The sequence below is a fragment of the Pseudochaenichthys georgianus genome, unplaced genomic scaffold, assembly GCF_902827115.2.
Source record: "Pseudochaenichthys georgianus unplaced genomic scaffold, fPseGeo1.2 scaffold_655_arrow_ctg1, whole genome shotgun sequence".
NCBI classification, from domain to species: Eukaryota; Metazoa; Chordata; class Actinopteri; order Perciformes; family Channichthyidae; genus Pseudochaenichthys; species Pseudochaenichthys georgianus.
In genome coordinates this window covers 20,119-35,806 of record NW_027263210.1, presented here as the reverse complement: position 1 = coordinate 35,806, position 15,688 = coordinate 20,119, and the positions used below count along the sequence as shown (strand labels likewise).

Genomic DNA, 15,688 nt, shown 5'->3' with positions numbered 1-15,688 from the left:
TTAACCCTAAATAGGTAGGAAATCACAAAAAAAAGGAAATTGGAAGACACTTTTTTTCCTCGGGTCCCAGGAGGATATATGCACAATTAGAGATATGATTATGGATCTGCTCAGTTAATTTAGCTGATTCAATTATATTGAGTTAATATGTTCTTATTCTTCAATTCAAAGAATGTTCAAACTAATTTAAACCAAAAAATCATCCTCATTAATTAAGTTATAAATAAGAGTTACTTTACCATTAAAGCCCAATGCGACATATACGTCACTTTTCATAGTATAACAATGTCAAAAATATCGTGGTAGGAATGTCAGAATTTATGAGAAAAAGCCACGGAGTATGTTTGAAAATTCATAAAAAATCATAGGTTAGTTTGTCGAAATGTATCTTAAAAACAATCATATCAAAGTCTGTCAAAATATAAAAAAAACTACAAAAATAATCCGTTCCACTTCCGGCACAGCAGGTGGCGCCAAAGCCTCAACGTGACGTCACCACCGGGAGGAAACAAACATGGCCGACAGCGAGTACTTAATGGCTAAAGTTAGCGACAAGCGTTGGTAGTTTCTGATAAACTCTCAGTATTTGCTGCAGGTATTTATACTTTACTGCACCCGATAGCTGTCACACTACATTCTGCTCCATCTCACACGTGATTTTGGAGTTTTAAGTTGATTTTTGTCGGTCCGTAAAAGGCTTTTTCTAAAACCGGACGTTAGCATTAAGGGTTAGCCACGTTAGCATCCTGCATGCTTTTGTTTTTGTGATATAATGCTACAGGACTGGCGTTTTTCTAACTGGATTTAAGCGTTTTAAGTGGATTTATCCCGGGTTTGTTTTGTTTTGTATTGTTGGTGGGGTCCAACGAACAGACAGCTCCCAAACAAAGCCATATTTCTTCTTAAAACAGACCTTTTTTGACCACCTGGACTATTTTGTAGTCATTACGGGATTTACGGTGGATTTTCTCGGTAGTTTTGTTGCATTGTATTGCTGGTGTTCTCCATTTAGAACCATCTCCCAAAGAAAACTATACTTTTCTATAAAACAGACACTACTTTGACCCTCTGGACTTCCCCTGTTTGTGATCATTTCTCCTGCAAACATGGACCCAAAACGGCTTCACGGTAAACCCCACATTAGTGGAGGTGGAAACAGCAGCAGTGATTCAAGCTGCGAATCCCCGGCCTCTCCGTCTCATCTACCCGCAAACAGAGGCTCTCTGCCCGGGGCGAACGCCTTCGCAAACGACGGCAGCTTCATGGAGATGTTCAAGAAGAAGATGGAGCAAGAGGAGGAGAAGAAGAGGAAAAAGGAGAGCGAGCAGACGACGGCAGGAGGAGAAGATCAGCAGGAGGAAGGAGGACAGACTTCAGTGGAAAAGAAGCCCCCTCCAGTGACGAGCTTTGTAAGGGGTTTGGCATCGTGAAATAATGGCAACTATTGCAGTCATTGTTGCTGCATTTCACAACTTGCAAGGACAGGCAGGAAATATGAGCTTTGCACGGGGTTTGACTTTGAAGGAGACTTTATTTATCCCTCACAGGGAGTTGTAAGATGAGATAAAAGTACAGAACATCCATATATAAACCACCATGACTCTAAGTGACACACATTGCTTATAAGTGGCATTACACCCTGACGTAAATATGTCAGTCGTTTTGTATTCAATATTCAAAGCTTTATTGTCGTGTGCACAAGAGCAACAGAAACACCTTAAGCTCCTGCAACACATGAAGCCGGAAGGTGGCGGTGATATTGGAGGGCGCAGTGGAGGGTAGGGGTGCCCCTCGTGGCGGCCGTGGGGCTGCGGCTGAATGTAGACCTTCTGGCTTAGTCGTCTCCTTCATTGCCAGTCAGCTTCAGGGGCTCCTGTAACGGTTTCAGTCTTCTATCCCCTAACCCAGGTGGGGAAGCGCAGAGGCGGCGTGTTCCTTAAGACCGGCATGGTTGCGAAGAAGCTGAAAGACGAGACAGAAGTGAGTGGGGGGGGGGTTCATGTGATGTGTGTCATTTGCACGGGTGAAATATGATGATAAATAGACTTACACACTTGCTTCTATTTTCACATTTCACCAGAGAGGGCAAAAGTACACATCCTTTCCTCAAGGAGAAGTACAGATACTCACACATTCAGACTAAAGGAACCAGCTGTTTGGGAAATGAGAGAAGCACAAAGTACAGGTATTTGAGTTCAACATGTGAGAAGTAGAAAGTACAGGTATTTGTGTTCAACATGAGAGAAGTAGAAAGTACAGGTATTTGAGTTCAACATGTAAGAAGTAGAAAGTACAGGTATTTGTGTTCAACATGTAAGAAGTAGAAAGTACAGGTATTTGTGTTCAACATGTAAGAAGTAGAAAGTACAGGTATTTGAGTTCAACATGAGAGAAGTAGAAAGTACAGGTATTTGAGTTCAACATGAGAGAAGTAGAAAGTACAGGTATTTGAGTTCAACATGAGAGAAGCAGAAAGTACAGGTATTTGAGTTCAACATGTAAGAAGTAGAAAGTACAGGTATTTGAGTTCAACATGTAAGAAGTAGAAAGTACAGGTATTTGTGTTCAACATGTAAGAAGTAGAAAGTACAGGTATTTGTGTTCAACATGTAAGAAGTAGAAAGTACAGGTATTTGAGTTCAACATGAGAGAAGTAGAAAGTACAGGTATTTGAGTCCAACATGTAAGAAGTAGAAAGTACAGGTATTTGAGTTCAACATGTAAGAAGTAGAAAGTACAGGTATTTGTGTTCAACATGAGAGAAGTAGAAAGTACAGGTATTTGAGTTCAACATGTAAGAAGTAGAAAGTACAGGTATTTGAGTTCAACATGTAAGAAGTAGAAAGTACAGGTATTTGTGTTCAACATGTAAGAAGTAGAAAGTACAGGTATTTGAGTTCAACATGAGAGAAGTAGAAAGTACAGGTATTTGAGTTCAACATGAGAGAAGTAGAAAGTACAGGTATTTGAGTTCAACATGAGAGAAGTAGAAAGTACAGGTATTTGAGTCAACATGTAAGAAGTAGAAAGTACAGGTATTTGAGTTCAACATGAGAGAAGTAGAAAGTACAGGTATTTGAGTTCAACATGTGAGAAGTAGAAAGTACAGGTATTTGAGTTCAACATGTGAGAAGTAGAAAGTACAGGTATTTGAGTTCAACATGTGAGAAGTAGAAAGTACAGGTATTTGAGTTCAACATGTAAGAAGTAGAAAGTACAGGTATTTGAGTTCAACATGTAAGAAGGTAGAAAGTACAGGTATTTGAGTTCAACATGTGAGAAGTAGAAAGTACAGGTATTTGAGTTCAACATGTAAGAAGTAGAAAGTACAGGTATTTGAGTTCAACATGTAAGAAGTAGAAAGTACAGGTATTTGAGTTCAACATGTGAGAAGTAGAAAGTACAGGTATTTGAGTTCAACATGTAAGAAGTAGAAAGTACAGGTATTTGAGTTCAACATGTAAGAAGTAGAAAGTACAGGTATTTGTGTTCAACATGTAAGAAGTAGAAAGTACAGGTATTTGTGTTCAACATGTAAGAAGTAGAAAGTACAGGTATTTGAGTTCAACATGTGAGAAGTAGAAAGTACAGGTATTTGAGTTCAACATGTGAGAAGTAGAAAGTACAGGTATTTGAGTTCAACATGAGAGAAGTAGAAAGTACAGGTATTTGAGTTCAACATGTAAGAAGTAGAAAGTACAGGTATTTGAGTTCAACATGTAAGAAGTAGAAAGTACAGGTATTTGAGTTCAACATGTGAGAAGTAGAAAGTACAGGTATTTGAGTTCAACATGTAAGAAGTAGAAAGTACAGGTATTTGAGTTCAACATGTAAGAAGTAGAAAGTACAGGTATTTGTGTTCAACATGTAAGAAGTAGAAAGTACAGGTATTTGTGTTCAACATGTAAGAAGTAGAAAGTACAGGTATTTGTGTTCAACATGTAAGAAGTAGAAAGTACAGGTATTTGAGTTCAACATGAGAGAAGTAGAAAGTACAGGTATTTGAGTTCAACATGAGAGAAGTAGAAAGTACAGGTATTTGAGTTCAACATGAGAGAAGTAGAAAGTACAGGTATTTGAGTTCAACATGTAAGAAGTAGAAAGTACAGGTATTTGAGTTCAACATGAGAGAAGTAGAAAGTACAGGTATTTGAGTTCAACATGTAGAGAAGTAGAAAGTACAGGTATTTGAGTTCAACATGTAGAGAAGTAGAAAGTACAGGTATTTGAGTTCAACATGTAGAGAAGTAGAAAGTACAGGTATTTGAGTTCAACATGTAAGAAGTAGAAAGTACAGGTATTTGAGTTCAACATGTAAGAAGTAGAAAGTACAGGTATTTGAGTTCAACATGTAGAGAAGTAGAAAGTACAGGTATTTGAGTTCAACATGTAGAGAAGTAGAAAGTACAGGTATTTGAGTTCAACATGTAAGAAGTAGAAAGTACAGGTATTTGAGTTCAACATGTAAGAAGTAGAAAGTACAGGTATTTGAGTTCAACATGTGAGAAGTAGAAAGTACAGGTATTTGAGTTCAACATGTAAGAAGTAGAAAGTACAGGTATTTGAGTTCAACATGTAAGAAGTAGAAAGTACAGGTATTTGTGTTCAACATGTAAGAAGTAGAAAGTACAGGTATTTGTGTTCAACATGTAAGAAGTAGAAAGTACAGGTATTTGAGTTCAACATGTGAGAAGTAGAAAGTACAGGTATTTGAGTTCAACATGTGAGAAGTAGAAAGTACAGGTATTTGAGTTCAACATGAGAGAAGTAGAAAGTACAGGTATTTGAGTTCAACATGTAAGAAGTAGAAAGTACAGGTATTTGAGTTCAACATGTAAGAAGTAGAAAGTACAGGTATTTGAGTTCAACATGTGAGAAGTAGAAAGTACAGGTATTTGAGTTCAACATGTAAGAAGTAGAAAGTACAGGTATTTGAGTTCAACATGTAAGAAGTAGAAAGTACAGGTATTTGAGTTCAACATGTAAGAAGTAGAAAGTACAGGTATTTGTGTTCAACATGTAAGAAGTAGAAAGTACAGGTATTTGAGTTCAACATGTAAGAAGTAGAAAGTACAGGTATTTGAGTTCAACATGTAAGAAGTAGAAAGTACAGGTATTTGAGTTCAACATGAGAGAAGTAGAAAGTACAGGTATTTGAGTTCAACATGAGAGAAGTAGAAAGTACAGGTATTTGAGTTCAACATGAGAGAAGTAGAAAGTACAGGTATTTGAGTTCAACATGAGAGAAGTAGAAAGTACAGGTATTTGAGTTCAACATGTAAGAAGTAGAAAGTACAGGTATTTGTGTTCAACATGTAAGAAGTAGAAAGTACAGGTATTTGAGTTCAACATGAGAGAAGTAGAAAGTACAGGTATTTGAGTTCAACATGAGAGAAGTAGAAAGTACAGGTATTTGAGTTCAACATGAGAGAAGTAGAAAGTACAGGTATTTGAGTCAACATGTAAGAAGTAGAAAGTACAGGTATTTGTGTTCAACATGTAAGAAGTAGAAAGTACAGGTATTTGAGTTCAACATGTAAGAAGTAGAAAGTACAGGTATTTGAGTTCAACATGAGAGAAGTAGAAAGTACAGGTATTTGAGTCAACATGAGAGAAGTAGAAAGTACAGGTATTTGTGTTCAACATGAGAGAAGTAGAAAGTACAGGTATTTGTGTTCAACATGAGAGAAGTAGAAAGTACAGGTATTTGAGTTCAACATGTAAGAAGTAGAAAGTACAGGTATTTGGGTTCAACATGTAAGAAGTAGAAAGTACAGGTATTTGTGTTCAACATGTAAGAAGTAGAAAGTACAGGTATTTGAGTTCAACATGAGAGAAGTAGAAAGTACAGGTATTTGAGTTCAACATGTAAGAAGTAGAAAGTACAGGTATTTGAGTTCAACATGAGAGAAGTAGAAAGTACAGGTATTTGAGTTCAACATGTAGAAGTAGAAAGTACAGGTATTTGAGTTCAACATGTAAGAAGTAGAAAGTACAGGTATTTGAGTTCAACATGTAGAGAAGTAGAAAGTACAGGTATTTGAGTTCAACATGAGAGAAGTAGAAAGTACAGGTATTTGAGTTCAACATGTAAGAAGTAGAAAGTACAGGTATTTGAGTTCAACATGTAGAGAAGTAGAAAGTACAGGTATTTGAGTTCAACATGTAAGAAGTAGAAAGTACAGGTATTTGAGTTCAACATGTAGAGAAGTAGAAAGTACAGGTATTTGAGTTCAACATGTAAGAAGTAGAAAGTACAGGTATTTGGTTCAACATGTAGAGAAGTAGAAAGTACAGGTATTTGAGTTCAACATGTAAGAAGTAGAAAGTACAGGTATTTGAGTTCAACATGTAAGAAGTAGAAAGTACAGGTATTTGAGTTCAACATGTAGAGAAGTAGAAAGTACAGGTATTTGAGTTCAACATGAGAGAAGTAGAAAGTACAGGTATTTGAGTTCAACATGTAAGAAGTAGAAAGTACAGGTATTTGAGTTCAACATGTAGAGAAGTAGAAAGTACAGGTATTTGTGTTCAACATGTAAGAAGTAGAAAGTACAGGTATTTGAGTTCAATATTCGAGAAGTAGAAAGTACAGGTATTTGAGTTCAACATGAGAGAAGTAGAAAGTACAGGTATTTGAGTTCAACATGAGAGAAGTAGAAAGTACAGGTATTTGAGTTCAACATGTAAGAAGTAGAAAGTACAGGTATTTGAGTTCAACATGTAAGAAGTAGAAAGTACAGGTATTTGTGTTCAACATGTAAGAAGTAGAAAGTACAGGTATTTGTGTTCAACATGTAAGAAGTAGAAAGTACAGGTATTTGAGTTCAACATGTAAGAAGTAGAAAGTACAGGTATTTGAGTTCAACATGTAGAGAAGTAGAAAGTACAGGTATTTGAGTTCAACATGTAAGAAGTAGAAAGTACAGGTATTTGAGTTCAACATGTAAGAAGTAGAAAGTACAGGTATTTGAGTTCAACATGTAAGAAGTAGAAAGTACAGGTATTTGAGTTCAACATGTAAGAAGTAGAAAGTACAGGTATTTGAGTTCAACATGTAAGAAGTAGAAAGTACAGGTATTTGAGTTCAACATGTAGAGAAGTAGAAAGTACAGGTATTTGAGTTCAACATGTAGAGAAGTAGAAAGTACAGGTATTTGAGTTCAACATGTAAGAAGTAGAAAGTACAGGTATTTGAGTTCAACATGTAGAGAAGTAGAAAGTACAGGTATTTGAGTTCAACATGTAGAAGTAGAAAGTACAGGTATTTGAGTTCAACATGTAGAGAAGTAGAAAGTACAGGTATTTGAGTTCAACATGTAAGAAGTAGAAAGTACAGGTATTTGAGTTCAACATGTAGAGAAGTAGAAAGTACAGGTATTTGAGTTCAACATGTGAGAAGTAGAAAGTACAGGTATTTGAGTTCAACATGTAAGAAGTAGAAAGTACAGGTATTTGAGTTCAACATGTAAGAAGTAGAAAGTACAGGTATTTGAGTTCAACATGTTGAGAAGTAGAAAGTACAGGTATTTGAGTTCAACATGTAGAGAAGTAGAAAGTACAGGTATTTGAGTTCAACATGTAGAGAAGTAGAAAGTACAGGTATTTGAGTTCAACATGTAGAGAAGTAGAAAGTACAGGTATTTGAGTTCAACATGTAGAGAAGTAGAAAGTACAGGTATTTGAGTTCAACATGTAGAGAAGTAGAAAGTACAGGTATTTGAGTTCAACATGTGAGAAGTAGAAAGTACAGGTATTTGGGTTCAACATGTAAGAAGTAGAAAGTACAGGTATTTGAGTTAAACATGTGAGAAGTAGAAAGTACAGGTATTTGAGTTCAACATGTGAGAAGTAGAAAGTACAGGTATTTGGGTTCAACATGTAAGAAGTAGAGAGTACAGGTCTTTGAGTTCAACATGTGAGAAGTAGAAAGTACAGGTATTTGTGTTCAACACGTGAGAAGTAGAAAGTACAGGTATTTGGGTTCAACATGTAAGAAGTAGAAAGTACAGGTATTTGAGTTCAACGTGTAAGAAGTAGAAAGTACAGGTATTTGAGTTCAACATGTGAGAAGTAGAAAGTACAGGTATTTGGGTTCAACATGTAAGAAGTAGAAAGTACAGGTATTTTAGTTCAACATGTGAGAAGTAGAAAGTACAGGTATTTGAGTTCAACATGTGAGAAGTAGAAAGTACAGGTATTTGAGTTCAACATGTGAGAAGTAGAAAGTACAGGTATTTGAGTTCAACATGTAAGAAGTAGAAAGTACAGGTATTTGAGTTCAACATGTAAGAAGTAGAAAGTACAGGTATTTGTGTTCAACATGTGAGAAGTAGAAAGTACAGGTATATGTGTTCAACATGTGAGAAGTAGAAAGTACAGGTATTTGAGTTCAACATGTAAGAAGTAGAAAGTACAGGTATTTGAGTTCAACATGTAAGAAGTAGAAAGTACAGGTATTTGAGTTCAACATGTAGAGAAGTAGAAAGTACAGGTATTTGAGTTCAACATGTAAGAAGTAGAAAGTACAGGTATTTGGGTTCAACATGTGAGAAGTAGAAAGTACAGGTATTTGAGTTCAACATGTAAGAAGTAGAAAGTACAGGTATTTGGGTTCAACATGTAAGAAGTAGAAAGTACAGGTATTTGAGTTCAACATGTAAGAAGTAGAAAGTACAGGTATTTGAGTTCAACATGTAAGAAGTAGAAAGTACAGGTATTTGGTTCAACATGTAAGAAGTAGAAAGTACAGGTATTTGAGTTCAACATGTGAGAAGTAGAAAGTACAGGTATTTGGGTTCAACATGTAAGAAGTAGAAAGTACAGGTATTTGGGTTCAACATGTAAGAAGTAGAAAGTACAGGTATTTGAGTTCAACATGTAAGAAGTAGAAAGTACAGGTATTTGGGTTCAACATGTGAGAAGTAGAAAGTACAGGTATTTGAGTTCAACATGTAAGAAGTAGAAAGTACAGGTATTTGAGTTCAACATGTAAGAAGTAGAAAGTACAGGTATTTGAGTTCAACATGTGAGAAGTAGAAAGTACAGGTATTTGAGTTCAACATGTAAGAAGTAGAAAGTACAGGTATTTGGGTTCAACATGTAAGAAGTAGAAAGTACAGGTATTTGAGTTCAACATGTAAGAAGTAGAAAGTACAGGTATTTGAGTTCAACATGTAAGAAGTAGAAAGTACAGGTATTTGAGTTCAACATGTGAGAAGTAGAAAGTACAGGTATTTGGGTTCAACATGTAAGAAGTAGAAAGTACAGGTATTTGTGTTCAACATGTAAGAAGTAGAAAGTACAGGTATTTGAGTTCAACATGTGAGAAGTAGAAAGTACAGGTATTTGGGTTAAAAATGTAAGAATTAAAAGTAAAAAGTGGTCAGAAAAATAAGTAAAGTACAGATACCAGAAACATGTATAAGTACAGTAACAAAGTATTTGTACTCCAGTACTTCCCACCTCTGATGTAAAGTAAAAACTACAGGTATCTTTTATTTATTTGATGATACTTTATCCTTCTTCTCAACTGGATTTCAGAAGCCACTATTTTATTTAAGGTGCTCCACTAACTTTCTTTTTAATGCGTAAATTACTACAGATTCAGATGAGCAAATACAAAATTAAAATCAATGAATATTTACATGTTTTTAGGAAATCCAGCGCAGTATGACATCACTAAAACTAGCTGCGCCTTTGATAGCACCTTCATAATCCAGTCATTCCATATATATGATTCTTTAATAGGACACAAGTACTTTTTTTTGGTACTTTAAGTATATATTTTTATGCCATACCTGCGTTACGATGTTGGTATACAGTTATTTTAGGTGTTCTACTTTTACTTAACAGATCAGACTTCTTCCATTTTAAGTAGCATTAATAATCCAGTCATCACATCCCTCGCCTCTTCAAACTGGCTTTTAATGCGTGATGTTTTATTGCTCGATTTGAACTATATTTATGTCCTTTTTTTACTACCTCTGTCATGACACTTTGAGCACCTGTAAAAGCGCTTACAAAATAAATCTATTATATATATATATACGTTTCTTTAATGGGACATAACAAGTACTTTTTTTTGGTACTTTAAGTATATTCCGATGCCATTTGTACTATGGCTTGCATTAGTTTTTTGACGATGTGGTAAATACTAATAGATCTGAGCATGGGCGAAGGAAGCATCCTCAATGTGGGTGGGACAATTGATGGTGTTGGGATATATGTTTTTTATGTGGATTAATGATCAGTGTTTCTTAGGGTCAAGAACGCTAAACTCACAACTTGAAATGAAAGCGTTTAGTTTATTTAACAAAAGAGCACATGACAGTATAGATTACTTGCAATTCGATGCTATATATATATATCTTTAATTTATTTTAAATTTTAAAAGTGAACTACCTAAACCTCAGAGTCCTTTAGCTCACTGAGCTGTAGCTCTCAGCCTGACAGGAGAGGACTCTCCCTCCACCTCTTTAATTACAGCGCCTTGTATCCGGGTGCTCGTGGACTGTTAGCGCCGGAGCCTCGCAGTGTGGAAACTGTGGGCGCAATTTTACATAATAATTTTACAACTAAAGACACGGCTACACAGAAACGCAGCATGTGCCCGGCTCAGAGAATCTGCCTGGTACCAAGCAGCAGTGAAAACACGGATTTGGGCTTTCTCTCAACGAGCAAGGGGAATGGGTTTGAGAGTGAAGCTCTGACTCAGCGCTCGACAGAGAGAGGACGGACTTCCCACATGCTAACAGTGGGGCGTCTAACTAATCATTTTAAAAGGTGGGGGGGGGACGTGTCAACGCCCATGGATCCGAGTGCTTCCTCCATTTTACGTTAATCCCCTTGTTTCCTTCTTCCTCAGCGAGAGCCAGGCAAGAGCGATGCCTGGTCATCGTACATGGCCGAGGTAAAAAAGTACAAAGCTCACCAGTGTGGCGACGACGATAAAACCCGACCTCTCGTCAAGTAAAGACTCCGTCAGGCGGGATCAGACTACCAAGTGTTGAGGGGGGACCTGGAGACGTTCCTCCGCTCTCTCCAGACCTCCTGCTCCAGAGTCCATCCTCACGAGGTCTCTCACAAACTGCTTCAGACCCTCCTCCCTTCCTTTTTGTATTTCATGTACTTTATTTTGCTTTGTTTGTCTCGATGTCAGACCGTGTTCCAGGATCCGTTTATTTTTTGATCACAACTGTTTCATGTTTTCAATTCTTTGTCTGGGTTCAGTTTGGGCATCTTTAGTTTGGATCTGATTTAAAGCCGAAGCAAGGTGTCAATTAAATCTACACTGCCCAATGACCCGTGGTGTCGTGCTTCCGTTGTTTGATCCTCGTACAGACTCTTTAAAGTAGAGACACTACATGCTGATATACACCTGAACATCAGCAGGAGAGGACTCTTTAAAGTAGAGACACTACATACTGATATACACCTGAACATCAGCAGGAGAGGACTCTTTAAAGTAGAGACACTACATACTGATATACACCTGAACATCGGCAGGAGAGGACTCTTTAAAGTAGAGACACTACATGCTGATATACACCTGAACATCGGCAGGAGAGGACTCTTTAAAGTAGAGACACTACATGCTGATATACACCTGAACATCGGCAGGAGAGGACTCTTTAAAGTAGAGACACTACATGCTGATATACACCTGAACATCGGCAGGAGAGGACTCTTTAAAGTAGAGACACTACATGCTGATATACACCTGAACATCAGCAGGAGAGGACTCTTTAAAGTAGAGACACTACATACTGATATACACCTGAACATCAGCAGGAGAGGACTCTTTAAAGTAGAGACACTACATGCTGATATACACCTGAACATCAGCAGGAGAGGACTCTTTAAAGTAGAGACACTACATACTGATATACACCTGAACATCAGCAGGAGAGGACTCTTTAAAGTAGAGACACTACATGCTGATATACACCTGGACATCAGCAGGAGAGGACTCTTTAAAGTAGAGACACTACATACTGATATACACCTGAACATCAGCAGGAGAGGACTCTTTAAAGTAGAGACACTACATGCTGATATACACCTGAACATCAGCAGGAGAGGACTCTTTAAAGTAGAGACGCCACACACTGATATACACCTGAACATCAGCAGGAGAGGACTCTTTAAAGTAGAGACACCACACACTGATATACACCTGAACATCAGCAGGAGAGGACTCTTTAAAGGAGAGACGCCACACACTGATATACACCTGAACATCAGCAGGAGAGGACTTTTTAAAGGAGAGACGCCACATACTGATATACACCTGAACATCAGCAGGAGAGGACTCTTTAAAGTAGAGACGCCACATACTGATATACACCTGAACATCAGCAGGAGAGGACTCTTTAAAGTAGAGACACCACACACTGATATACACCTGAACATCAGCAGGAGAGGACTCTTTAAAGGAGAGACGCCACACACTGATATACACCTGAACATCAGCAGGAGAGGACTTTTTAAAGGAGAGACGCCACATACTGATATACACCTGAACATCAGCAGGAGAGGACTCTTTAAAGTAGAGACGCCACATACTGATATACACCTGAACATCAGCAGGAGAGGACTCTTTAAAGGAGAGACGCCACACACTGATATACACCTGAACATCAGCAGGAGAGGACTCTTTAAAGTAGAGACGCTACATGCTGATATACACCTGAACATCAGCAGGAGAGGACTCTTTAAAGTAGAGACGCTACACACTGATATACACCTGAACATCGGCAGGAGAGGACTCTTTAAAGTAGAGACACTACATACTGATATACACCTGAACATCAGCAGGAGAGGACTCTTTAAAGTAGAGACGCTACATACTGATATACACCTGAACATCAGCAGGAGAGGACTCTTTAAAGTAGAGACGCTACATACTGATATACACCTGAACATCGGCAGGAGAGGACTCTTTAAAGTAGAGACGCTACATACTGATATACACCTGGACATCGGCAGGAGAGGACTCTTTAAAGTAGATACACTACATACTGATATACACCTGAACATCGGCAGGAGAGGACTCTTTAAAGTAGAGACACTACATGCTGATATACACCTGAACATCGGCAGGAGAGGACTCTTTAAAGTAGAGACACTACATGCTGATATACACCTGAACATCAGCAGGAGAGGACTCTTTAAAGTAGAGACACTACATGCTGATATACACCTGAACATCAGCAGGAGAGGACTCTTTAAAGTAGAGACACTACATGCTGATATACACCTGAACATCAGCAGGAGAGGACTCTTTAAAGTAGAGACACTACATGCTGATATACACCTGAACATCAGCAGGAGAGGACTCTTTAAAGTAGAGACACTACATACTGATATACACCTGAACATCAGCAGGAGAGGACTCTTTAAAGTAGAGACACTACATACTGATATATCCTTTTTGAAATCCTAATAGGAAAACCTTTTATATTTGCCTTTCCTCAGCGGTGAATAAAAATAAGAAGTGTTGATGTAAATAGGAGAATGCAAAATGCTTCCCAAATATGAATTTTTGCTAAAACGATAACTTATAAACACTTCTGCATGAACAGTCCCACCCTCAAAGGCTTCCAAGTGCTTTAAATAGTAAGGTTTAAAGGGCCCATGTCATGCTTCTCTGGTCATCACCCGTCCCCTTGTGTTATGAAGTTGTTTCTGCATGTCACGGTCTGCAGAGTCAAACCCTCAAAGTGCACCCTGTAGCGAGTACAGCTCTAACACAGAGAAGACCTGTCTGCTGCCCCAGAACGCCTCGTTGGGGATTTCTCTCTTTCTTCCTGCAGTGACGTGCCCATACCCAAATTGACCAATCCGCGGACTTCCTCACACACTCAATCTTTTCTCAGCTGCAGCTCCGTCGATTTCTCCTCCCTGGGACGCACAAACTCCCAGCCAGGCTGCGGGTGTGTGTGTTCGGGCTGGGTTTCGCTGTCTCGCAGGGAGGAGGGGCAGGAGCTCCAACAAGCCGTTTAGGACAAAGAGTGAATACACATACTATACAGAGATGCTGTGAGAAACCAATGTGGGTTTGGAACATTGAACAATTTAAATCTTTTCTAGTCGACTCAACAGTGGAATTATGATCAGCAGACGGGACCGTTAAGTGAAAAAACATGATTAACAGAATACATTAGAATTAGCTTTTACTCTAAGAGTTTGTAAACATGTTTGATATAGATGTACCCAATTCATCAAGGTCTTTGGTTCCCTGGAGGCAAGAGAAGCAATGCCTCACAGGATGGAGAACTGATATAAAAATGATACTTTTTCTGGGGTGAAATACTCCTTTAGGTTTCAACCCCAAACCCTTCGCTCTCATTTCACTTCAATGCTAGACCCGGTTAAAGAACTTCAGACTTCAAGTGACTCCGTTGAGAAGGGACATTATTTAATGAAAAGCAAGTTCTATACAGAAATTCATTCAAGAGTTCAAGTACAATAAAAAAACACAAAGCGTACAGCTCTCATTGAAAAAACAAAAAGATCAAACACGGTATCAGTGATAATTACATGATGATAAAAACAGACAGACGGACCATGCATCAGAGAGGGAGACACGAAGGCACACGCTCAATCCCAGCTACCAAAACCTTTCACACACACACACACTCGTACACACACCTAAAAATCCCATTCATCCTTCTCCCTGTCCACAGTGATATAGGTCTATCTTGTAAACATTGACAACTGTTTGTCATTTCATTCTGCGGCACAGAGAGGTGCCGGAACGAGTCCTAAAACCCGACGAGTCAGCATTTTCAGCACTTCCTGATCCCTCGTCTAAAAGCCAATGTTTTTTAACTTGGTTTCGAGCCTGAAATAAGGTCAGTGGTCAACACGAACATCAACTTATTTTACTTCACGCTAGCCCTAAGAGTTGTTTCGGACCAAATGGAAAGTTTACGGTCAGCAGGACTGCCTGAATTTAACACACGAAAAGACTCCTGGTCCTTTTAGCTTTTAACCGACACGTCACATGTGGACCGGGTTCAAGCTGAGGACGTGGTTATTACGTGGGCCCTGTTTAACGACACTGAACACAAATATAAACGCAACACTTTTGTTTTCCCATTTTTCATGAGATGAACTCAAAGATCTAAAACATTTTCTATAAACACAAAATAACCATTTCTCTCAAATATTGTTCACAAATCTGAAAGAATCTGTGATAGTGAGCACTTCTCCTTTGCCGAGATAATCCATCCCACCTCACAGGTGTGGCATATCAAGATGCTGATTGGACAGCATGATTATTGCACAGGCGTGCCTTAGGCTGGCCACCATAAAAGGCCACTCTGAAATGTGCAGTTTTGCTTTATTGGGGGGGTCCGAAAACCAGGCAGTATCTGGTGTGAGGGGTAGGGGTAGGGTTAGGGTAATGTTGTGAATCGAGTGGCCTGTGTTCGTCGTCCATAACATACGCCTAACCTCACCACCACCATGGGCCACTCGATTCACTACATTACCCTAACCCTACCCCTCACACCAGATACTGACTGGTTTTCGGACCCCCCCAATAAAGCAAAACTGCACGTTTCAGAGTGGCCTTTTATTGTGGCCAGCCTAAGGCCCACCTGTGAGGTGGGATGGATTATCTCGGAAAAGGAGAAGTGCGCACTATCACAAATTCTTTCAGATTTGTGAACGATATTTG

The 15,688-nt window shown here is 38.5% G+C and overlaps 1 protein-coding gene across 1 annotated transcript; it reads left to right on the top strand.

Annotated features, from left to right (window-relative positions):
* The first annotated feature begins 492 nt into the window (after positions 1–492).
* Positions 493–11,304, top strand: trir (telomerase RNA component interacting RNase). The gene is made up of 3 exons (XM_034079583.2): positions 493–1,409; positions 1,909–1,980; positions 10,868–11,304. Exons 1-3 carry the CDS (start codon positions 1,107–1,109, stop codon positions 10,973–10,975), a joined length of 483 nt encoding a protein of 160 aa, XP_033935474.1. The 5' UTR covers positions 493–1,106; the 3' UTR covers positions 10,976–11,304.
* Positions 11,305–15,688: the final 4,384 nt, after the last annotated feature.

Bases quoted from the DNA above. Each gene is read 5' to 3' on its own strand.
- trir (XM_034079583.2), top strand. From the start codon at position 1,107: ATGGACCCAAAACGGCTTCACGGTAAACCCCACATTAGTGGAGGTGGA. The intron at 1,410-1,908 runs GTAAGGGGTTTG...CCCCTAACCCAG, and splicing joins CCCCTCCAGTGACGAGCTTT to GTGGGGAAGCGCAGAGGCGG. The intron at 1,981-10,867 runs GTGAGTGGGGGG...CTTCTTCCTCAG, and splicing joins AGCTGAAAGACGAGACAGAA to CGAGAGCCAGGCAAGAGCGA.